General features: G+C 32.7%; 1 protein-coding gene across 4 annotated transcripts in view; it reads left to right on the top strand.

The window, feature by feature from the left end:
• POT1 (protection of telomeres 1) overlaps positions 1–26,818 on the top strand; it is an 81,708-nt gene that overhangs the window by 38,492 nt on the left and 16,398 nt on the right. For all 4 annotated transcript variants that reach the window (XM_082846794.1, XM_082846793.1, XM_082846792.1 and 1 more), the window contains 7 exons: positions 4,431–4,561; positions 7,108–7,398; positions 12,291–12,446; positions 17,126–17,295; positions 18,616–18,704; positions 23,080–23,136; positions 24,974–25,130. In XM_082846794.1, the coding sequence (XP_082702920.1) occupies positions 4,431–4,561; positions 7,108–7,398; positions 12,291–12,446; positions 17,126–17,295; positions 18,616–18,704; positions 23,080–23,136; positions 24,974–25,130 (1,051 nt within the window). The remainder of the gene's footprint in view (positions 1–4,430; positions 4,562–7,107; positions 7,399–12,290; positions 12,447–17,125; positions 17,296–18,615; positions 18,705–23,079; positions 23,137–24,973; positions 25,131–26,818) is intronic.

The following is a 26,818-nucleotide window of genomic DNA, read 5'->3' as shown; positions in this document are numbered from 1 at the left end:
TGCTACTACCACCACTGGCCACCTCTTATACATAGCATTTAACCATGTTCTAGGTGCTATTTTAAATACTTTACATGTAATTACTTATTTAATTTTAACAATCATATGAGGTGAATAGTATTATTTTCCCCGTTTTTTAGGTAAGGAATTTGAGGCATAAAGAGGCTAAATGATTTTCAGTGTCTGCAGTAGGCTTCAGAGAGGGAGATATTTTGCAAGTACTGTATATTTGCTGTAGGTAATGACATGCATTAATTTAGTAAAGATGGTTGATCAGCTACTATGTGTTATAGATGCTGTGAACTGTGAAGACGTAAATCTGGAAGCCTATTTCTATGTTTTCTGATTAAAGAGTGTCTACTTTTCTTCTGGTATTCTTCAGAAATCTTCTATATACTCACTTCTATAATCACTTCTGAAAATTATTTACTATGTACACATATATCTTTGTTACACAATAAATATATGTAATTTATTTCATGACACATTGGGTGTTTTTCTACAGCTAAGTTATTATTTAAATTAGAAACTTTCTTAAGCAACTTCTTATCTAATTTGACAATGAACAAATGTTCTACACTCCATCTGTAAAACGCTGTTACTGATGCTTTTGTCATCCTAAGCTTTCACAACTAGGAATTGGTGACTGGGAGTTGCCTAGCCCTGATGCTCTGGCTCATTTCTGCTCCCACTAGTGGAACTGTATTCTCAAAAGAATTGCATTCTTACAATTTGGTTCCCAAATCTCTTTCTACTCCTTTTACTTGTTATTCTAATTAAGTAATTTCATTAAATCTGATATAACCAACTGAATATGAATGTGAAAAGATTTTTTTTTGGAAAACTTAAGTTGAATGCTTTGTAAAGATAATAAACCAGTGGTGGGATGGATTTGGCTATGGGCCATAGTTTGCCAACTCCTGATTTATAGTACTGTGCTCTCTCCTTTGTCCTCTTACACTCACAATTCAGTTAACTCCTCTTTAAGTAGCCTTAAACATACATCTTCTTTTACTGCTTTTGTCTTTCCACTAGGATTTAACTCTTGTTCAGCTACCTCAGGAGATACTCTTTTTTGTCTCCTTTTCTTCTTTTATTCTTTCAGTTTATGAGTCAAAAAATAATTATTACAAAGAATGTACAAATGCATATAAACCTCATAAGAATGAATTATTGTAGAATCTTTCTGTGATGTTCGTGGGGTTTCTGTGATGCCTCTGGAGTAAATTATAGGTGAAGTTTCATTATAATGATATGTTATTCTTCAGTAATGAACTCTCCTTTAGTATGTTTCAAGATAAATGCATGAAATAGTAAATAATATAGAGTTAAGATTCAGTATAATTTTACCTACTTAGGAAAACTCTCAACCCTCCATCACAGTTTTAAGCATAATATTTTACTTTCTTTGGGATTGTTTTTGATGTTTAAAAAAGCGTGCAACATACAGACAGTGTGGTGTTCTGGTTAAATGAAGAAACAGGAGTCAGATATGCTGAGTTATATGTGACCTATAAGACATTCACACTTGGATACCTTGCCTGGACTTTTTAAGAAACTAAGTTCTCTCGTTTGTAAACTGTTACATACAACTATCTAAGAATTCAGGGAGATAATGCATATAAATTGCTTAGCACACTACCTGTCATATAGTAAGCCCTCAGTAATTGCTGACTGCTAAATAATGTAGTTTCCCCCTAGTTATAGGCCTGGGAATAAGATATCTTGCTAACATAAGTACTGTATTTTTGTTTTGTTTTCTGTCTGAGAAGTAAAGTGGATTATTCCATTTCTGTAAATTAATTTAGAATATTGACATTTTGTACATTATTAATTATTATTTGATAACCCCGAACTGTATTTAGGACTGTAAATACCTTTTACCAAAATATATTCTTTAACATTAAACATAATTTCAGACTCTGATTAAACTTCAGTCATGGTATGAAATTTAATTTAAGGTCTCATGTGTTTCATTAGATTAGTGATCTCTTTGCCCTTGTGTTTAGTCTGTCATGATATTATATGAAACTTAAAACCTTCAGAGCATTTGTATTTTATTCAAAGTACATTCATCATTATCCATAGTATCTAACATGCTGCTATACCTGTCTTTGCGTTCAGCTTCTGATCCATCTAATTTTCTTCTCTGTGACTATTGGCAAAAAAATTTCAGTTCTGAATTCTTAAGGCTGAAGAAGAAACTTCAAAGATAGTTTTCAAACCTGGTTTATATCTTCTTGAAAGGTGTTATAACACATTGAGCAGTGCAGTGCAATAGGGATGATTAATTTCACTCTTGCATCATTCCTCTAGGCAAATTTCTCATTTTCCCATTTTAAAAATTAATTTAGTCTTTTTTAAGCATAGGTAGGAATAATGATGAAATAATTTATAGGATAATGAAATAGCAAAATATTTTGAGATAAAGGAAAATAGATGACTAAGATTCCATAATGTATCTTAAATTTATAAAAGGGTGCAGTAGAGCCGTATGATCATTACAAGAAGAATGTGTCTTATTCTATTAAAAAATAAGTAAAATTTATCTTTAATCTTTGGAAGACTTCTAAGAAAGAAAAATGTCCTGAAATAACACTCCTTACAAATAGTTAAAACTACTGAAAATGGAAACTCCAAAACTAAAATTGGGTCCAGTAGATCCTGTATATCAAGAGACGAAGATGTAATATCTTTTTACTCTTTTTGAAGATGCTTATTAAGGTTTTGTTCTTAAAGTTTTTTTATGTTCTCTGAATTATTGTCCCCTCCTCACAGAATCAGGTTTCTCTTTCTCCTCTTGCCCTCCATTCCTCTCCCCTCTCCTTTCCTCTCTCCCCACTTCCCCCATTCCTTCCCCCTTTCTCTCCACTCATCTCTTCTCCTCCACTCCCTCCCCTCCCCAGTGTCCGTCCTTCTTTCTTTCCTTCCTTCCTTCTTTCCTTCCTTCCTTCCTTCCTTCCTTCCCTCCTTCCTTCCTTCCTTCCTTCCTTCTATTCGTTATTGTTCTGTGTGTGGTAATGGCTTACTGTTTACAAATTTACAAATGTAGCTATGGTTTATTTTAGGTTGTAGACATTTGTTTGCTTTGTATATAATGAGTTTGTTTTTTCAACTTGATCTCTTTTTTTGAATTGGAAATCTGACAGAGACAAATAGTACTTACATAGGGCACATTGATTGAAAGTGTCAGTCTAAGGTGGGTGGGAAGAGAGCCTTCTGACTGTAGACCCCCTAATGTGATAATGCAGATGGATTTATTCTGGGTGCTAACACACTCATTAGAAGCCTTACCACTTCCTGGTCTATCAGTGAAACTTCCTTGGAAAGCAGCCTGTGTTGCAGGAAGGGGTTGGTGTTAAACACTGAGATACCCTACCTGCCTACCTGGAATTATTTTCAAGGGGAGTGAGGGTTAGGATGGGTGCTCATTGAAACAGTTGTCCTATGTGTAAACTTTTCATGAGCCCTGATTTTGGCTCTATTTTTCACTGTCACCCTTAATTCCAATGGCTGCCATCTTTGCTGTAGCTACTTTAGAGTATCTTCCGGATGCATCCTCCTCTGTCCATTTGATCCCTTAACCATTTACTTTCCCAACTTCCTGAAATATGTTGATATCGTCTCTCCCTCTCCTTCAATCCCCTCTCCTCTCCCTTCACTGTTCTGGGTTTATCCTTTTCTATGTCTATACTGTCTTGAGTATATTACTGAGAAGGAAGGAAGTCAAGACATACTCTCAGTGTGCAATTTTCTGAAACTACAGTTTTTGCTGCCACCAGTGATTGAAGTTACTTGTTTTCATAGCAACCCAACTATCATTAAATTTGCTGGGGGTTTTTTGCCAGCTTAAATTATATAAAATTGCTCTCGTTCTAATGTGTAACCTTTTATAGATAACCGGCAAATCATCATTTTCCCTTTTGAGTTGTTCTCATATAGTTTTCTATGAGTTGTTTGTTCATTTGACTTTCATATTTACTGTAAAATCTGGGTTTTATAACCAGTTTTCATAGTATCTTTATGCAGTATATTGACTCTTCATCACATTTGCTGCAAATATCTTCTAGTTTTTTGTTTTCACTCTCAATTTAATTATGTTTATTTTAGAAATTATATTATTTGAATATGTTTATCTGCTTCATGGTTTCTAAACTTTGAGGTAATAAAGTTATTACACCTCCAGACATTTATAAGTACGGTTTTTATTTTTGTTTCATTAAACTTTCTAAAATGAATTTTTGTGGAACACTTTTGCAAAATAATTTGGCAGTGCATTTTGAGAGACAAGAAAATTTCTTTATGTTTTGATCCTATTCTTAGAAGACTTGATTAAAGGGTAGAATAATGTTTGGTGTTTTGAACTCAGTATTATTTTGTCAAATGTTTGAAATACGAAAAGTCAGGTAAAATATTTTTGTGTTTTCCAGATTATTGCTCAGTTGTAACAATTGTGGACCAGACACACGTAAAGTTAACCTGCCTGTTCTTTAGTGGAAATTATGAAGCCCTTCCAATGATTTATAAAAATGGAGATATTGTTCGCTTTCACAGGCTGAAGGTATAATTCATACTGTTTAGAACTTATATTTGTTTGAAGAGAACGCTGTATTGCTCACTAAAACTAGTTACACTAATTATGTGGTTGCTTTGTTAGAACATGACGTCAGGCATTTCAAGCGACAAGAAGAAATGTAAATAGTATCAGACTTCAAATGATTTATATTAGGAAACCTCTTCATTTGAGCAAACTACCTGACATCCTTCCACAGAAATGTGTTAGCTGCCGCGATTCCGACTAGTTGCATTCCGTTAGAAAACATTCAATAAAAAGGTAGAGCTATTAAATAGTATGTGATTTTTAAAAAATCAGCTTTTTAACCCTTTAATATTTTCAGTCTTTTAGGTTTTAAACATTTCAGTCCCTTCATAGTTTGCTTTTGTTACATGGGTTTTCACGCAACCCCTTCACTATCTTGGTTGTCTTTTCTTCTATTGCTTCAGTTTATCTGTGGTCCTCATGGTCACTGATGCTCATAAATGAGTGCAATAGTCCAGATGTCTTCTAGTCTTAAGATATGGTGGGAAACAGCTCTCTTGCTCTATTAATGCCTTTTCCCTGAGAATAGAAGAATATTGGAGAACATTTGCTTAAAGATAAAGAGAACTAGAAATATTACTATTGTAGCACTATATTACAGGCTTATCCAAACTTCAAAAAAATAGCTTATTTCTCACACACTGCTGTTTCCTGTAGTACAGTTGACCCTGAACAGCACAGTTCTGAACTGCTTGGGTCCACTGATGTGCAGATTCTTTTCAGTAGTAAACAGTGCAGTACTACAGGATCCCACGGTTAGTTGAATCCATAGATGCTGAACTGAGGATAGAGGGCCGACTGTTAAGTTATAAGGGGATTTTGGGCCGACTGTTAAGTTATAAGGGGATTTTCAACTGCACAAATGGTCGGTGCCCCTAACGCCCATGTTCAGGGGCCAACTGTATTTGTAATTCTTGCTATTGTTTAACTGAAGTAAAATATACATCTCTCTTTTCACAGTATTAGCATGCTCATGTTACTAACACTCTAGAAACGTCCTTTGTACCCCTACCTGGGGTTGTCATTCACACTCCCCCCTGCCAAGAGTAAATAATCTCACAACTTCTAACAACATATATAGTTTCTTATGTATTTGTTCTTTATATAAAGGAAATACACTATAGTTTTTTGGGGGTTTTTTGTTTTTGTTTTTTTTTTAGTTTCTGGCTTATGCTTGTATGAGTCAACTGTACTATTACATATAGTTTTACTTTGTTCATTTTCACTGCTAAATGGTATTCTGTCCAGCCAGTGTTTGAATACACCAGAATTTATATATTTATTCTGTTGGTCGTTTAGGTAGTTTTCAGTTTGAGGTTATTATGCTGCTATAAACAGTCTAGTACATACCTTTTACTGAATATATATAATTATATGTAATATAATATATACATTTATATGTAATTATAATATATATTACATATTATATATTGTATAATGCATAGATATATATGCATTTCAGTTGATTGTATACCAAGGAGTGTGGTTCGTGAGTTCAGGGTTGTGCATATATTAGCCTTTAGTTTTCCAAAGTGTTTTTTACCAACTTACACTCCCATTAGAGATATAAGAGAATTCCAAATCTCTTCAGAGAACCAGTTTTTAGCTTTGATTTTCTCTATTGTATGTTTCTATTTCTCGTACCTTGATTATGTTTTCTTTCCACTTTCCTTGGATTTGAAATAATATTCTTTGTGCAGCTTCTTGAGATAGAAGCCTAAATTTCTGATTTTTAACCTTTCTTCTTTTGTAAAATATTCACTTATTTCTGTAAATTTTTCTCTATGTATTGAATACTACTTTAGTTATATCCAACAAGTTTTAGCACATCACAGCTTAAGTATCCTTCAGTTCAATATATTTTCTAATTTCCAGTAAATATATAAATACATTTATTAATATCAGACAGTATTACAGGAGACTAAAGGAGGTATTTCATAAGTTCAAAAGGGTTGCTTTATGAAGAAGATATAACAGTCATAAATGCATGTGCATCTAATAACTGAGCCTTGAAATTCAGAAAGCCAATGTTTTTAAGGCATATCCCAGCTGTCTCAGTCAGACTGATGAGCCCTTAGCCTCAGCTACATTTTACTCACTTCAAACTCTTATATTTTAAGTGTTCTAGTTTTCCCTATAATATTCATAAGTAACTGTTACTTATTATCCTTTTATGAATTATACCTTAATAAAATAACTAATAAATGTTTTGTTAGTAAAACTGCAAGCCTGATAGTATTAGGGAGGCTGCCACCTAGCTCTTTAAAAAATAAAAATAATCTTGCATAGTGTTTTACGGTTTACATGGTGCTTGTGGATTTTGATATAGCCCAGTAGATTTTATAATTTCTTATGCTAATTAAATGAAATATTTAAAGAATTATGTCCTCTATTAACTATGCTGGCAGGATTTTATAATCTCACAAGTGTTTCCAATTCCTAGGTTCTGGATCAGTAAACCTGTTTTGTTTGTTTCTGTTTTGTTTTCTACTTTGCCACTTTCTTAGATCCAAGTATATAAAAAGGAGACTCAGGGTATCACCAGCTCTGGCTTTGCATCTTTAACATTTGAGGGAACTTTGGGAGCTCCTATCATACCTCGTACTTCAAGCAAGTGTTTTAACTTCACCGCTGAGGACCACAAAATGGTAGAAGCGTTACGTGTTTGGGCATCTACTCATATTTCACCTTCTTCAACATTAGTGAAATTGTGTGATGTCCAGCCAATGCAGTATTTTGACCTGACTTGTCAGCTCTTGGGCAAAGCAGAAGTGGATGGAGCATCATTTCTTCTAAAGGTAGATTTTTTTTTAAATTTATGTATTTATTTTATCATTTTAATCATTTTTTTACATCTTTATTGGAGTATAATTGCTTTACAATGGTGTGTTAGTTTCTGCTTTATAAAAAAATATGGAACGCTTCACGAATTTGCGTGTCATCTTTGCGCAGGGGCCATGCTAATCTTCTCTGTATCGTTCCAATTTTAGTATATGTGCTGCCAAAGCGAGCACAGGTAGATATTTTTAAATACTGGAAATTGTTTTGTAAGTTACCATGACCTATAAGCCTGTAAAGAGCTTATATTTTCAGCATTCTGGTGGAATAAATATGCATACTGTGTACTAAGAACTTAAAATCTAACCATTTTTAATGAGCCTGTAATTTCTATGCAACTTTACTCTTGAACTTCTCTTCTTTATCCTATATTTCTAGAGAAAAATAGTATTACCAGATCTACATTTTAAATATAGTATTGTTTATATTGTGTTTATATATTTCTTATTAGTACTAGCAAAATGAGTTGTTTTCTATTGCTATTTTTAAGTTGCAGCTCTAAAAATGCATATTTCTGTTTCCCTATCAAGATGTAGCCTTCCTTCTCACTCATTTGCCTTCTTCTTGGCCCATTGATGTTGGGTTCTCTTCCCATGTTATTTCACTGTCTGCTTCATAGGTAGATGATGGATGGTTTTGAAGTGTTTATTTTTCTTGTTATATTTTATTTTGTTCTTAAATCTGTAGGAAAAAAAAGTGACATAAGACCCATCTAATCTTTGTTTACACCTATCCCAATTTATTCATGAATAGCTTCTGGAGAGGACAGTTGTCTGATACCATCCTCACCTACCTAGCCTAGGCAGGATGCATTTAAACAAACACTGCTTCAGCCCTGCTTCTCTGGTTCTTTAGCTTCTGACTCTTCGGAACGATGGAACAGGAAATGGAGTACAGTGGCCCTTGGACAAATATTGGGGTTTAGCATTATTATCAGTTATACCTTGCCCATATTAAAGAATAGTGAAGATAGAAATTATTGAATAAAATACAAAGTTTTTGAAGTTGAAAATAGCACATATTTATATACCCATGAAATACTCTGAAAAAGTAAATGCATGCTATAAAAAAACATAAATAAATTAAGTATGACAAAATTGAAGCTAAAGCAACATAAAATCATCCAAACAAAATGAGGAGGTCAGCCAGTCATACTTTATGCCCAAAGTGACATATTTAACAAATGAGTGTTTGCTAATCACTGAACACTTCCAATGGCAACAAATCAGCTGTGCAGAGAAGTATTCTCCACCTTTTGGCTGCTGTATTGAGCGTAAATTCTTAAATTCTGAGATAAAACCTGCCACCTTTTAGCTGACGTAGCTGAATCTACATTTTCCTTCTAAAGCAAGAAAACATGCCTGCATCCCATTTTTATAGATAGCCTTTTCGGATAAATAAAAACAGCTTTCATGTAGATATTATTTTAAAATACAGCATTCAGAAGTGAATGTAAGAAATTACATTAGTAAGACTTTCTTGAGGACAGTTTAAAAGAAATCTCAAAAGTCTTTCTATGCTCTTCGTCTCAAACTCTATTTTCATAAATTTATTTTATAGTAATAATTTAAAATGTGGAAAAATGCCTTTAAAGGAATATTTATCCTTATATTTCTTGCAGTAACAAAAATCAGAAAAAACTCGCATACTAGCAATAGAGAATTTTGTGAATTATTTATGTGTTGTGGAATACTGTGTGACTATAAAATGACATTGTAGACATACTTATTGATATAGAAATTCACAATATTCTCTTTAGTGATTAATGTGCTTTCATTTATATACTAAAAATGTATTATATGCATAGCAAAAAATATATTGAGAGGACTATATAGCAATATTTTGCTCATTTTATCTATGGGAAGTCAAATTTTAAGTGATTTTTTTTTTCTGAAATTGGTTTTCCTATCCCAAACTATGAATAATTTTTTAAAATTTTGTTTTGAAAACAGAAGGAGCCAGACCTTACTCCAAATGAGTTCTGGTCAGCATGGAATATAGCATAATTATTTCCTGTCTCAACTGAGCTATGATGCTAATATTGGTCTCTTTATTAGTAACTACAATACATTCATTTTAATTATTCTAGCAGATATGATTCCCCCACATACTGTTGTTTCTAAAAGAAGTTAATTTTAATTATAGGTTATTAAGACTATAATGTTGATAAGAAGAGATTAAAGGCTATGGTTGGGGGTATACTCAAAGATAAAATTTAGAGCCTTAAATGTCTTGATGAACAAAGAAAGAAAAAAAAGTATAGCATATCAGAATAATCTTTCAAGTCAAGAAATTGAAAAATTAACAAACAACTATAGAAAGTTTGAGGTAGTATTTTAATAAGGTAGTTAATTTTGGGATAGGTAATTTTAACATTGCCCAGAAATTTAAAAGATATTTTAAAGTGATATATAGTAAAAAAATTTCTCTCCTTGACTTCCTCTCTTGTCCCCGTGCTGCTATAATAATAAAAATAACATTTCAAATTGGCAAAGGATTGTTAAATGGTGATTGTTATCTATTTGGAAAAAAGAATTAGATCTGTATAAAATATGCAGATACCTAACAGATTGAGTTTTGATACAAGATTACAAAAGTTCCAGAATTTCAACACAAGGTCTGACTTATACTCTACTCTCTCAACCCCTCCTTCAGAAGACTCACGGATTGGTCTGTAAAGCCATTTTAAAGTCTCAAAAACATGTACACAAAATGAAAGAACAAATTCCAAGTGAAGAAAAATGCGACATAATGTTACTACTCCCAAAGTGATTGTCCTGGTTCTTTGAATAATTTAGGAAACAGAGTGAGTGACACAAACTCATGATTGTTTATTTACAACTTAGTACTGTCACCAACATTATTCAGTACTTTCTCTGTAATCTGACCCTGGCAGATACCTGTACAGATATGCGGTGTTTTCCATAAAATAGGCAGAAGACCTAAATAGACATTTCTCCAAAGAAGACTTACAGATAGCCAACAGGCACATGAAAAGATGCTCAACCTCACTAATTATTAAAGAAATGCAAATTAAAACTACAGTGAGGTACTGCCTCAGACTGGTCAGAATGGCCATCATTAAAAAGTCTACAAATAACAAGTGCTGGAGAGGGTGTGGAGAAAGGGGAACCTCCTACATTGTTGTTAAGAATGTAAATTGGTGCAGCCCCTATGGAGAACAGTATGGTGGTTCCTTAAAAAACTGAAAATAGAGTTCACATGATCCAGCAATCCTATTCCTGGGCATATATCTGGAAAAGACAAAAACTCTAATTTGAAAAGATACATCCAATTTTCATAGCAGCACTATTTACAATAGCCAAGACATGGAAGCAACCTAAATGTCTATTAATGGATAAAGAATATGTGGTGTATGTATACAGTGGAATATTACTCAGCCATAAAAAAAGAATGAAATAATGCCATTTGCAGCAACATGGATGGCCCTTGAAATTATAGTAATAAGTGAAGTAAGTCAGAGAAAGGCAAACATCATATGATATCACTTATATGTGGAATCTAAGCAAATGATACAAATGAACTTATTTACAAAACAGAAATAGATTCACGGACATGGAAAACAAATTTATGGTTACCAAAAGGGAAAGGATGGGGGTAAGGATAAATTAGGAGTTTGGGATTAACAGATACACACAACTGTATATAAAATAGATAAGCAACAAGGACCTATGTATAGCACTGGGAACTATATTCAATATCTTGTAATAACCTATAAAGGAAAATAATCTGAAAAAGATATATGTGTGTGTGTCTATGTGTGTGTATAACTGAATCACTTTGCTGTACACCTGAAACTAACACAACATTGTAAATCAACTATACTTCAATTAAAAAAAAAATAACAGTTAAAAAGAAAAGGAAATGTGGTGTTTTCTGTTTAAGTAGACTGTTCACTCTTACCCAGCCAAACTTCTGACATGCAGAGGCATTCTCACCTCTCTCCAAATGTCTTTTGTCCAGCCCTTCTATAGCATAGCATAGCCTCAAGCTCATCTCTTCCAGCCCTAGCACAGCACAAGCTAGCTCAGGTCTTAAGGATGGGATAGTGCATACTCGTCCTGGGCCCCTGTTCCCATCCTTACCTCAAGGTGACTTAAATAGCAATCCAACCTACCTTTCCCTTTCCATCACCCATGATTGTAATTCACTTGTGTTCATAACCTCTAACATAAACAAAATATTCATATCTGTGCTTTCAAAGGCCTTTTCCAAATCAGAACAAAGTGGAAAAATGGGCAGAGGTCAGATTAGTTCCCTAAAAGCTAGGAATTTATACTTAAGAAAATTAGCAGAGATACTTGTAAAGGTTTATATACAAGATGGTAATTACTAAATTATTTAAAATAGCAAAAATTTTGAAACAAATGGCCAGAAAAGGGATTGGTTTAATAAATTTGTTTGCATCTATAATGTAATGTGAAGCCATTGAAAGTCCTATTTTAGAAGAATATTTAAATTGCCTGAAAAACTGCCCAGCAATAAATTAAGAAATGAAAAGCAGAATAGAATGCCAGTTTGGTAAAAAGAAGAAAAGACATATATATTATAACTACATAGAAGAAAAAAAAGATAAGTAAATTCAACAATATGTTAATAGTTTTTCTAAGCTCATAGCTGTTTGAGTTTTTTCCCTTACATTTTATTCATTACCTATACATATGTAGTCCTTTTACAATCAGGAAAGAATATACATCATATTCAAAGTTTAACAGATATTTGGGGGAATATATTTAATTACTTTTAAGCTATGTTACCAGCAAATAAAACTCTTCTAGCCTCCACAGTTTTACAAAAAGATCATTAAACTTTTGTTCTACTTCTTATGCAGGTATGGGATGGCACCAGGACCCCATTCCCATCTTGGAGAGTCTTAATACAAGACCTTGTTCTTGAAGGTGATTTAAGTCACATCCAGCGGGTGCAGAATCTGACAATAGACATTTTAGTCTATGACAACCATGTTCAAGTGGCCAAATCTTTAAAGGTGATGTTGTGTTGCAAGCATGTTTTGCTCTTTTGTATTTTTAAAAATTTTAGGGTAAATCACATGTTAGATGATATTTGAGGTCTAGAAATTAACTCCAGATTAATTTTTTTCTTTAATTTGTAAAATGTGTATTTAAATTATTAGACGATATATTAAATTATAATGGCTTGAACAGCTTTTTTAAAATTAAAGAATGTTTCCTGAACATCTTAAAGCTGTGCCCAATTTTACTATGGAAAGAAAAATTTTTTTCTGCCATAAAATTTGCTTTAAAATAACAAAGGATGTATAAAATATTTGTAAACTTAAATGATAAGCTCTTTTACTTGGTTTGATAAAATCCAGTCTTCAACTTTTTAATCCACCTCTAAAATATATTGATAAATTGTCTGTGTATACCATACAGTTTATTAGAATTTGCTCACTGTTTTTGAGATGCAGTTTTCTAGGTAAAATAACGCTGCTTAGTTTGGGCACTTCTTGCTTCTTAGTAACATTTTAAGGAATATTTTTCTTCATTTTACCATGCCATTTATTTGCAAGTAATCTTTCTTGCAAAGAATGCTGTCATTGATAATAATGATAATAATAGTAACATTTGTTAAAGCACTTCATATGTATTTAGCACTGTCTTGTGCTGTAGGTACTATCATCATTTCTGTTTTACAAATGAGAAAACTGAGGCACTCAGAGGCCCAAGATTTCGCACTTACTTGCGTGAAGCCTGTATTTGAATGTATGTCTGTTTCCAGAGCTAATCTTCTTAAGCAGTATAAAGAAATGAATTTCTTTATTGCAAATAGCTTCCATCCTACATTTAGGGAGGTATATAACCTACTTATGGGAAGAAAATAGGGAAAGTGAATTGTAATTTTTTTAAATCTGAATTTTAGTGCCCGGTTTCTTTTTTGCAAATAAATGTTCTTGGAGAAGGAAATATTTCCACTTTTACACTGTGTTACAAAGAAGCCCACCCAACTCAATAAATTAGGTTAAAGTCCAGGTCAAGGAAGGTGATAACTGTACTCTTTTGTCCTTTATGAGTGTGTTCATACCTTTCATATCAGAAAATTGACTGTTGAAAATATATTTTTGATGCTTTTCCTTGATTTTATCTGCATTGATTAGCTTATTTCAAAAATAAATGTAATGATAAAGCCAATTCTAAAGTCTTTTTAAAATACAGATATAGTTCTTTATGAATGAAAAAGATTTACATTTTAGATTCGACTTTCACTGTTTTAATTCCCTTCTCTTTCCCTATGCTGTTTCTATAGGTCTTTTGTTCCTCTCTCTTGTCCTGATTTCCTTGTCCCAAGTCCTGGACAGCACCTGCCACAGTGCTTTCCATGTAGTAAGGGTTAAGTAAATAATATCTGCTGGTGAATGCATGAATCAATGAGCGCTGTGAATTTTTTTCAGATTTTTTTCATCTCCTTTGTCTGCTTTATCTCACCCACTAGAGGGTGCTATGAGCATACATAATTAAGAAAATGTAGGGCAATTAATTTTTCTCTAAAGATATCATGACATTTATCTACAATGTAATAGAAAAATGAAAAGGATTTTCTCTATGTGTAAGTAGTATAACTGTAGGCTTTTATTTAATGTACCTTGACATCACATTTTATTTGTTCTGAGGCAACCTCTATACTAACCATTTCATATTTATTTAAGAAGTGCCCAGAGTCAAATGATATTGATATCAATTAATTCTTGTCAACACTCGACAATAACTGCTTAAAATTGCATATTTATATTGAAATGCATGGATTACATGTATTTTTGTTGAATAGGAACAGGAAAAAAATGTGATTTTTATTTTATGTAATAAAGAGGACAGTTAAGGCAATTGTAAAGCACAATATAATTGAACTCTATATACGATATATTTTACAGCTAAAGTTGCCCTTAACATTTTTCCTAAACCTTGCTTTTTAAGTAAGTTATCTCCTTCCCTAAACATTTTGCGCACACACACACACACACACACACACACACACACACACACATACTTCAAACCTTTTGTCTACAAACAAAAGCAGTGTATTTTCAATCCCCAGACTTATTCTGACACAATTTAAAAATAATTATAAAACACACGTAGTTCTAATTATGTTTGGCATTCAGTGACCCAAGAACTATATTTTGGTTATTTTCAGACACATACAGGTAATTAAAAATATTAAACCTAAAGGGAAATTTTTGAAAGTTTATAAGGAATATTTAAATTATTTCTAAAGGAATAAACATTTCTTAATAGCCAGTTTGCTTTGCTTTATTTTTACTGTTTCTGTATTAAAAAGGGCTTTTATAACAATTTTTAGAGGTATGTTTTATAATTTTTTTGTTATTACCAATAAGATGATTTGTTTGTTATGTATTTGTCTATTATAACAGAGCATCTGGCACGTTTTATAATATATTTAGCAAGCTTAAAAAAATATACAGTGCTGCCTCCAGAAGGAATTTCTGGAAATAACAGTTTGTCATTTTTATAGCCTATATATATAAAATTTTCTCTTGGTCTTTAAAGTATAATTTTGTTTTATTATGAAATACAATAGTAAAGAAGATAGTATAAAAAACATCTACGTGCCTATCATCCAAACTTAACATTTCTAAATGTTTTGCACACTTATTTCAGGTACTTTTAATTTTAAGAAATGAAATTTCTACATGTGGAACCTTCTTTGTACCTCTGCTTGTTCTAATTTTTTGCTCCCAAATATACTCTTTTTATTTATCCTAACATGTACGTGTGCACACCCATGTTTATTATGCTTTTATTTTATATACTTTTGTCTCAAAAATGCATATGGTTATGTATCATTCTATAATTTGCTTTTTTCCTTTGACATTATATTTGTAAGATTTATCCGTGTTCATATATGTCTGCATTAATACCATCCTGTCTTAATAATCATACCTTTATTTTTAAATGATATTTCATAGGTTAAGCCCTCACTCCCAGTTCAGTCTTCAAAAGTAACTTGACTGTTCACTTTCAGATCAGTTTTTACAATTCCTTGAAAGGCACTGGAGATTTAGATAGAAACTGCATTGATTTTAAAAAATAATTAATTAGGAAATTATCTTTATAATGTTGAAACTTTTCATTTATGATTATGGTATCTTTCGCCTTGTGTCTGGCCTTCTTTAAGTCCTTTGTAGATTATATACATTTACTGCACTAATATATTATGTATATTAAAAAGAATTACAGAGTAATAAATGTTCAAAAAGAATGACATAAAAGTAAATAGAAATAGACATATTTCCTTCCATCATCTTACTTTGGAGAACATGAGGAAAATCAGTTTTGTCATCTTGTGTGTGTGTGTGTGTGTGTGTGTGTGTGTGTGTGTGTGTGTGTGTGTGTGTGTGTGTGTGTGTGTGTGTTTTCCTTCTCTGACTCTATTTACCCTGCTCCCCTGCTGTTCTGTCAGTGGAAGAAGTCAGAGAAGAAAAGACTAAGTGCCTTACCTCCTTATAAAACCCATGATTGGATGGGAAAAAGATCCTTGAGGATGAAGGAGTAGCTCTGGGAGTGTGGATTTTTTCCCCTTATTTTTTCCCCCCATTTCTCTCCTCCATCACATCCAGAGGGTGATGAGGAGAAATACAATGAACTGAAACAGCAGTAAGCAGAGGTGGGAGGTTGGTTTACTACCTTCTCTTTCTTTATTTTCCCCCATGTATAGCTTTTCTGTTACACAGAATCTCACCACGGTTAATCTTGACCTTGTAGGAAAAAAAGAATGGTAGTCCCACAGTCATCAGCAGTCAGGAGTGCTGCTTTATACAAATGAATTAAATTTCCTAGTTGGTAACTAACTCCTTTTGTTTATAACTCTTTTTTCATAAAAATGTGATTTAGGTAATACAGCTTCTTCCTTTGAGTATGTGTTTCTTTAATAAACATTCTGCATCTGTCTCTTTTTAAGTCTTCTACATTAAAAGAATATCAAATACTCCGTAATTAAAGATATTTTTAAGACTAAGTTTAGCAAAACATCTAAAATTATAGGACATTTCGTTCAAAACTATAATTGGTTTAAATCTATATTTGAACTCATAGAAGGTCTTTCACATTATGGTGTACAGAGAAAAATATTTACAGAAATTTTATTTCCATAGAACTTGTGGAATAGAGGGGGTTTATTATTTTGGTAGAGTAGCACATTTCAACATACTTTCTAGTATTCTCATAATGAGAGTGTTTTAGTGATCATATTTAATTAAATCTTACCTTAAATTAGTTAAAGTAGGTTATTTTCAGAAACCTTAACCAAATAGGTTCTTAATCAAATAGAGGGCTTGGATTTGATTTAGGTAATAGTTTTCTTAGCTACCATATCTTACCAATGCTAAGACTCAATCTTATTTAACATTTTAATATCTCTAAAATGGAAATATGCCTTTACATTTGAAAAATACATACATATCTATACATGCATATGTATGTATACAAACACACACACACACACGTTTTGGTTTTGATACAGTGTCCTTGGGGCTGATATTGAGTACACATTAGTAGAACATACCACTTTCCTTTCTGATGAGTCAACATCCCGGGTTATTGGTCTGTGCCCCATGTTAGTAGTTAAATATTGTATCAAAAATTGTTTGATTTTTCTCCATTTTCTAAATAATAAATCATCTGCTTTTAGGTTGGAAGCTTTCTTAGAATTTATAGCCTACATACCAAACTTCAGTCAGTCAATTCAGAGAACCTGGCAACATTTTTAGCCCTAGAGTTTCATCTCCATGGAGGCACCAGTTACGGTCGGGGAATCAGAGTCTTGCCAGAAAGTAACTCTGATGTGGATCAACTGAAAAAGTAAGCATATTATAAACCTATTTAGAAATTGTAAATAAGGTATTAATTAAGCTGGTTTCTAGGATAATATTGTTCTGAGGTGGGAAGGGGGGCTCTAAGAGGTCTCTTGTAATTGATCCTCAGAGCCTTCCTTGCCATTCATTATTCATTTTTTTAAATAGATGAACCAAATGAAACAAATCAAGTGATTGTAGGTTCAAATAGCTACATAGTAGCAGAGCTGGGTTTATAGTCTAGGTTTTCCAATAGTTACTTATGCTCTTACCTCTACTCTTTGCACTCATGTTCTTCTACCATTTGCCACCTTCTCCAGGTACAGAAACAAACAGTGGAAACTGGAGCTTAGCTAAAGTTTGGAAAACTTGATATATATGTCTAGGGTGCCAAACATACTTGATCAATCATGGACAAAATACTGCCTTTTTTTTTTTTTTTTTTGCGGTACGCGGGCCTCTCACTGCCGTGGCCCCTCCCGTCGTGGAGCACAGGCTCCGGACACGCAGGCCCAACGGCCACAGCCCCACGGGCCCAGCCGCTCTGCGGCATGCGGGATCCTCCCGGACTGGGGCCGCATTGGCAGGCGGACTCCCAACCACTGCACCAGCAGGGAAGCCCCAATACTGCCTTTTTAAAGTGCGTATAACCAAGAAAATAGGTAATGGAAATATTTCAGGGTATCATATTTTTAAAACTTTTAGGTGTGCCCAGAAAGTGAATAGTACCTTAAATCCTGCTACACTTGCAGTTCCCTTTTCCTTGAAGTACTCCTGTTAATGATGTGTGCAGAAACTCTTCGACCCGTATTCTAGGGAAATAAAAATTCTTCTACATATTTTCAAAGAGTTACAGAAAATATCCTTTTCAGTAAATTAAAATGACATAGCTATTTTCCAGGTTTTAATATATTGAAATCAATATGATTTTATCATCAATGAAATTAGCTATTTTAATAACCTTCTATCAGTTTCCCTACTTTATTTCTCATATTGCAATATATAGCCACATAGTATTTCACTACTTGACTCTAGAATGAGATTTTTCTGACTTAGAATGTCATCCATTAAATACCCAGCTTATTTGCAGTATTTCATCATCCCACTATTGTACTTGTGTCTTTCTAGACTTAGGTTTTTAAAATTTGAGGGTCTCTTGGAATCCCCTGATAATCTGTTAAAAAACTATAGTCTTCCTGAAAAATGCATACACACACAGAATTTTTTATACAATTTCATTGAGCTCTTGGTTTCTTTGGGTAGAGCTAAGCTGATCATTGTTTGACTTTGTTTTATGCAATTAAAAATTCTGTTCTTTCAATTACAGGGTTTTAGAATCTGTAGATTTGCCAGCCAATCAGCGTTTAGAGGGTATATGTCAATCAGAACATGAGGACAGCTTTTCAAATATTTCAAGTAAGGACAGTTTTTTAATTTATTAAGCTACAGTTGATTTACAATATTGTGTTAGTTTCAGGTGTACAGTGTCAGATTCTTTTCTGTTACAGGTTATTAACAAGATATTGAATATAGTTCCATGTGCTTTATAGTAAATACTTGTTGTTTACCTATTTTATATATAGTGGTGTTTATTTATTAATCCCATGCTCCTAATGAGTAAGGATGATTTTTAATGTTGCCAGTTTAGTTTCTGCTAAGTAAAATGACTTTATCAACATAAATTCTCTTTTTTAATATCTTCCTATCTCTATTTTTTTGTTGTTGTTAAATCCATATTCATTGTAAAGAAACATGCTAAATCTTTATCAGTGTCCTGTGCAAAGGTAAACGTTACTCCTCCCTTACCTGTATAGTTACATTTTCAAATTGCGGTGGTAGGGATTACTTGATTTGTGATATATGTAGTGTTAATGTGTTTATATATGAATTTATTATAAATCTGTATTTATTTCCTAGTAAACAGTTTTGCTCATCAGTTTCTAAAAGGAACAAAGGTTGTTTTTGCTGCTTTATTTCAAATAGCCCAAGTATTTTTTGATCATACATATCTTAGAGTTCCCAGTTTTATTAAGTACCTAATTACAAAATGTTAACAAACAATTGGTTGTGTATTTATATTATTGCCTACCTGAACAGGTGACTATTCAAATCTAAATTTTAAAACACTTAATCTGTAAGATTTTTTTCTTTACCATTTTGTGTCAGTATTTGCTTATACATTCTGACACCTAGAATCTATGTCATGTTTCTATCCCCTATTTTTTTTTTTTACAACCTAACTCCTTCCCTACTATGATCTATGAGTATTTACTCTGTTTCTGTATCAGTAATGATAAGCATTAAAATTAACATGTGTGACTTGATAGGCACTTAGTCAGTGCCTACAGCCATTATTATTTAATCCTAACAGCACTCCTATGAGGTTGATATTATTCTTCCCTTTTATAGAAAGGAAACTGAGGCTTTGAGTGATGGGAGTCATATAATCTGTCCAGGGTCACTTAGCTATTAACTGATGGCAAAGTCAGTCAGATTCAAATGCAGGCTATTTGATTTTTTTGTACATATTTATTTCTTCATTTTCTCTGCCTTAGAATTATTCATATTTCCTAGCACGCTGGTGATAGCATTTTGGCCTAATCTGTGATTATTTAAGCTGCCATTAAGAGGCCAGTTTACTTCAATTGACAATCATTTGGAGACAGTATTAATTTGTAATTATACTTTTTGAAATCCCTTTTCTCCTTTTAAAAGGTTTTTCTAATCGTTTTTAAATTACAAAAGTAGTACATGTGACAGTATCAAGGTACGTAGCCTTCCCATGCCTTTATGCCCACTTGCTGAGGTAAAGTTAACAGTTTAGTGTGATTTCTTCAACATCAACATGTTTGTATGAATATATATACTTCTACATAAACAGATACGAGTTTTCCCTCTGTTTAAAAGTTTTACAAAAATGGGACGATACTAGACTAGCTGCTTTATTTAACAGTGTATCACAGACCTCTTTCTGGCGTAATTCATATAGCTCAAACTCATTTTTTAATAGTTACATTATATTTTATATGAATCTAACATTATTAATTAAGCCATTTTCCATTTGATAGACATTCAGGTTGTTTCCAGTTTCTTACTCTTACAAATACTTCTTTAATAAACACCCTTGAACAATTGTACATTCATGCTTATTGTTTCTCTAAAATAAACTTCTAAAGGTGGGGTTGAAGGATCAAAGAGTAAGCACATCTGTTATTTTCATAAATGATGCCAGATTATATGCCAAAATGTCATAGGATTCATATGCAAATAACAGTGTGGGAGAATGTCCTTTCCTCACACTCTCAGTGGTATTGGCCGTTGACACTATAAGTAATTTTTTGACAATTTGGTAGGTATAAGGTGATATCTTATTTATTTTTTCTGAGTACATGGAAACTTAAAAATCTTATTACGTATATATTGGCCCTTTTTACTCCTTCTTTGAATTGTCTGCTCTTACCCTATACCTGATTTGCTGTCGGATTCTTTATTTTTTGTCTTATCAGTTTTGTGGGAGATTGTTGTATATATTTTGCAATATTTTCTCTATTTTCTTATTATTTAACTTCATGCAGAATGGCAGATATTAAGTAATCAGATTCTTTGAAATTATACTTCGCTCGCTTAAGGTTCTCTTGCCATGGATTCTTATGCCATTTATTAGTGATGTTGAGTAAGATGGACAAGTAATACATATGTTTGTATATGATGCCACATACAATAAATTATAAAAATATAACATACTATTATATATAATAGAATGTAGTAAGCTAAAGTAGTTGCAAAATATGGATACTTTTTAAAGTGTTAAATTCTTCATTTTGGAAAGCATTATTAAAACTTATTGCTATGGAAATTGAGTTATTTGTAGTGAGGTGGATGGACCTAGAGTCTATCATACAGAGTGAAATAAGTCAGAAAGAGAAAAACAAATACCGTATGCTAACACATATATATGGAATCTAAATTTAAAAAAAAATGGTTCTGAAGAACCTAGGGGCAGGACAGGAAGAAAGACACAGACGTAGAGAATGGACTTGAGGACATGGGGAGGGGGAAGGGTAAGCTGGGACAAAGTGAGAGTGTGGCATGGATTTATATATACTACCAAATGTAAAATAGACAGCTAGTGGGAAGCAGCCGCATAGCACAGGGAGATCAGCTAGGTGCTTTGTGACCACCTAGAGGGGTGGGATAGGGAGGGTGGGAGGGAGATGCAAGAGGGAGGAGATATGGGGATATATGTATATGTATAGCTGATTCACTTTGTTATAAAGCAGAAAGTAACACACCATTGTAAAGCAACTATACTCCAATAAAGATGTTAAAAAAAAAAGACTTATTGCTATGATCACTACTTTTGCTTTTTTTGTTAAAGTAAAATCATATTTTATGGTATTCATCAAGTCATCCTATTAAGTTTGGTAAATATATTATTTTATCCACCTATCCCTTTATTCCCTTCAATGTATTTTTTCAACATAAGAAAAATTTTCGAACACACAGAAAAGTTGAAACAATTGTATAGTCGACACTCATATACCCACCATCCGATTCTCTAGTTAACATGTTATTCTCTTTGCTGTGTCATTTATCTCTTTTTTAATGCATCAATCCAGTTTATTTTTTGATGCATTTAAAGTAATTTGCAGACATAAGTACATCTCCTAAACACTTCAATGAATGAACATCATTATCTAGAGTTAAATATTTGTTTAGAATTCTCTTTTATTTTTGAGGTAAATTATATTCAATGAAATGGGCAACCTAGGTGTATCATTTCATGAGTTTTGGCTAACACATAAACTGCAAAACCTAAGTCCCTCTTAAAATCAAGACCATTACCTTTTTGCAGAAATCTCCCTCGTGCTCTTTCCCAATCAATCCTCACCCCCATCCCTACCCCAGAAGTCCTGATTTTTTCCACCATAGATTAATTGTGCCTGTTCTAGAACTTCAGATAAATGCAATAACATGTTATGTACTCTTGTACATACTATTTGTTTTTGAGATTCATCCATGTTGCATATATCAGTGGTTTATTCCTTTTTAATGCTTAGTATTATGGTATGACATAGACATTTTTGAAAATATGAATTTCCAGTTGCAGCACCATTTTTTTTTTAAAGATGGCTTTGGTGTCTTTGTCAAAAATCAAATGAGTATAAATGTGGATTTACTTCTGAGCTTTGTGTTCAGTACTTAGTAGTGTGGTGTGAAGTAAGCATTTTTTTTTCCTCATACTAATTTCCAGTTGTTGCAGAACCATTTTTTGAAAAGCGTTTTGCTTTCCATTTGGATTGCTTTGCTGCCTTTATTAAAAATCAAATGACCATGTAAATGTGGGTGTATTTCTGGACTTTCTATTTAATTCTGATAATATTATTTGTCATTCTTTATGTCAGTACCATATTCTTTTGTTTACTATAGCTTTATAGTAAATCTTGAAGTCATATAGTATAAGACCTCCAATTTTGTTCTTTTTCAAGATTAGATTCTAGATTCTTTGCCATTTCCACTTAAGTGATAGAATCTGCTTTTCTATAATAAAGCCTATGCAATTTTGATTAGGATTTTATTGAATCTACAGATCTATTTTGGGAAGAATGTCAGTTCCTAACAATATTGAACCTTCCAATCCATGAACAAATGACATGAATCCATAAACAAATTTCACCATTTGTTTAGATTTTCTTCAGTTTCTCTCAGTAATGTTTTATAGTTTTCAATGCCACATTGAGCTTTTAATGGATTTTAAAACTGTAATTCCTCTTTCTTTTTTTCCTGATAGGCTCTGGATCAGTATCACTATATGAGTTAGAAAGATGTCAACAACTGTCAGCTACAAGTAAGACCATTTTCATTTTTGTATTATGGGCACAAGAGTGAGTATTATGAAGTCTGTCCTTATACTTACCTATCCACGAGGGCAAAAACATATCCGTGTTAATTTTAATCAATTCACACTATGTATTTAGTGGTGTGTCCATAAAGGAGTTCCTTAAAATATGCCCCAAAACTTTAATGTAAGCAATGATAGTTAATCTATCAGATACCCACCTTCTGATACTTCAGCTAAGATTTAAAAAAAAATTAACTATTTCTAAGCACAAGTCTATTAAATAAAATTCTGTAATATACTATTATAAAGATATGAGTTTCTCATTATTGGAGAAAGGACATATAATTATGAAATGGGCTAGAAGAAAGAAGCTGTGGTATTGTATTAGAATTGGAGGTGTCAGTATGTACTCATGGTTTTAGAGACAGATACAGAAATAGATATATGGGTGTTTGTATATATGTATTCACTCACATATGCATTCATACACATGCAGGTGCACGTGTATAAGTATAGGTATGAACATGTGTGCATATGTGCCCGAGCTCTGTTGATGAAAGGGCATAAAAACAAGGACACCCAGTAGCAATGAGTACACCTAGTGCACAGATCTTAGTTTATAAGTAATATCCCCAATCAGGGCTTCTTGGAGAAATAGCAGATTCCAGGGTTGGGACAAGAGAATTATAAGGTGATTCTGGAACATCTTGTTGTGCCAGAAAGTAGAGAATTTCTCAGGTTAATGGTGGCAGATGTCAAATCTCATACAATTTGAGTATCAAAATAAAAATTACTAGTGATGGCATAGAACTGATTGAATAAAGTAGGAATCTATGAGTCCATATGGATAGTAAATAAATGAACAAAACAAATAAATAAATGAGGTTGAATGGAAAACTGTTATTTAAAATAGAATGGCAGCAGATAAATGTAAAGAATAATGAAGTTAGAGAAAAATCACCGTTTTTCAATCATGATAGTAATTATTTAGTTGCTAATCGTCAATGGATCTTAAACTAGCAGGATCCTAAATGTTTAATGAAATTGGGATATTTATATTTTATCAAATACTTTCTTATTAGTTATAAAGGGAGAAATAATAAGTTTATAGTGGAGAAACCTGCTGAACACCACCTTAATCAGCTGAGCAAAGTTAACATACCCAGGAATGAAAACGCTGATATCATGTGCCTTTTGATGTCATGCAATGAGAAGGCCACAATATCACTTACACAGTAGTATTCCTACCAAAAATGTGTAATTGGTATCTGATCATGAGAAAAACCAGACACACCCAAATAAATGGCCTCTACTCCTCAAATATATTAGCGTCCTGAAAGACAAAGAAGAGCTGAGGAACCATTCTCTACATTGAAGGACTCCAAAGAGACAGGAAAAATAAATGCTACACATGGTTCAGGATTGGGTCCTAGATCTGAAGATAAAATGCTAAATAAGAGCATTATGGGGATAGTTGGAGAAATTTGAATAATGTCTGTTGATTCCGTGATAATCAGTGTTAAGTGTTCTGATGTTGAAAATTACATTGTAATATGTTAATGAAATTGCTTGTTCTTGTGAAATACATACTGAAGTACTTAGGGGAAAAGGGACAAAATGTATGGAAGTTACTATCACGTATCTGCAAGGTTTATGTATATATGGAGAGATGGAGATAATGACAGTTGGAGATGATGATAAATGTGGCAAAATGTTACCAAAATTGACAATTAATACAACTTAATTGGATTTGATTGTGTATGTTTGTTTCACGGGGATTCATGCCATGAATATACTTATATCCTTGCAGATTTCTCTAACTTAATTCAAAAATTCTTTATAGTACTTACGGATCATCAGTATTTGGAGAAAACCCCACTGTGTGCTATTTTGAAACAAAAAGCTCCTCAACAATATCGTATCCGAGCAAAATTGAGGTCATATAAGCCCAGAAGACTCTTTCAGTCTGTTAAACTTTATTGTCCTAAGTGTCATTCACTGTAAGTATTTTCCATAACAAAACCAAAGTTTTCATTTCATGAAATTTGTGTATATATGTTTTCTTATGTGTCAGTTTAAGTCCTGACAATGAGTAAATTGTGATTTTAATGTATTGTATTTTGAAAGAATGGTAATCTTTTTAAGAGAAAACACTAATTCTTAGAAAATAAATCCTTTTGATGTTTCTTAGTAATAGTAAATAAAAGTAGTTGCTGTTTTCAGATCTGAAATTCAATTTAGTAGCTCTGATAAATGCAGACAAATAATAACTGTGAAAAGCTGTATAGCACAGGGAACTCAGCTGGGTTCTCTGTGATGGCCTAGTTGGGTGGGATGGGGCCGAGGGGAGGTCAAAGAGGGAGGGGATGTGTGTATGCGTATGGCTGATTCACTTTGCTGTGCAGCAGAAACTAACACAACTTTGTAAAGCAATTATACTCCAATAAAAAAATAAATAAATAAATATAATAATTTAAAAAAAGAAAATATTTGGGGGGGGCTTTCTCATTTGTCACAAAACAATCTTGAAAGTAAACCATTGTTAGCTAAAATCCTTAAATAGAAAAGATTTCTGGTTAGTTGAAATTCCTAATTAAGCGTTAAGAGAAAGCCTTGTTGGAAATATTCCTGTCCTGCTTAATAACTACCACACAGTGGACATTAATTTGAACTTTTGTTGGTGATTAAGGATTTCTCAGTTCCTCAAAAGCTTTATTCTAAACATCAATTATTTTATAAATAAGTAAATAAATTTATAAGACATTAGAATGAATATGTACTTACTAACTCAAGACATATTCTGAAAATTATTTTTAATCCCTCTTTTATGCAATTTGACTGTCTTCCCTCTATATATGTAACATGAACATGTATATACATCTCCATTATATTTATGTGTGTGTACATTGTGTGTGTGCTGTGTACACTAATGTACATATATTTTCCCCTTCACAATCTAAGTATAATACTGTTTGTGGAGATTTTTGATCATCAGGTCTCCTTATACAAAACAGGGGACCATCTTCTACCCATTTTGGCTTGAAATGGTAGTTGGAATTAAAATATAAGTACAGATTTTAGATAGTCTTGAAGTATTATCAAATTATAGTTCGTAAGATTCTGTAAAAATCATATAGCTTTGCCAAACAAAACCACCCTCTATGATAATATTTTTAACAAATAGGGAAATCATCTTAGAAATGTTAAGAGGTTTTACCTAAATTTACACAGCTGATTGGTGACAGAACCAAGACAAGGAAATAGACCTTTTGATTCCAGATTATGCGATTTCTACTGTATCATATTTTACCATATGACTTTTGAAAATTATATTCTAGATTAAAAGGAATCAAATGGAATATTGGTTTGCAAAGTAGGTACCCTATGAAAGTGATATTACTTAAGTGGTAAGTGGATATTTAGCTGGAGTGAAGACGGGGCTCCTGCTGGGAAGTTTAGCATTCCTTACAGAGGAGAACAGTTTGGTGCTAGAAATAATGGTGTCACAAAACCAGGCAAGGAAATTGCTGGTGGTTAATGTAATTATGATATGGATCTAATTAGCCATAAAATGTCATCAAATATCTTTCTATTGAATGAGCCATGTAATCTGCAGAGTGTTATCTCCATGTTTTAAAATAAGTAGCTGGTTCATAAGCATATAAACAATTTTTTTATTGGATAGTTT

The sequence above is a fragment of the Leucopleurus acutus genome, assembly GCF_964270905.1.
Source record: "Leucopleurus acutus genome assembly, chromosome: 9".
NCBI classification, from domain to species: domain Eukaryota; kingdom Metazoa; phylum Chordata; class Mammalia; order Artiodactyla; family Delphinidae; genus Leucopleurus; species Leucopleurus acutus.
This window is presented reverse-complemented; position numbering and strand designations above follow the sequence as displayed.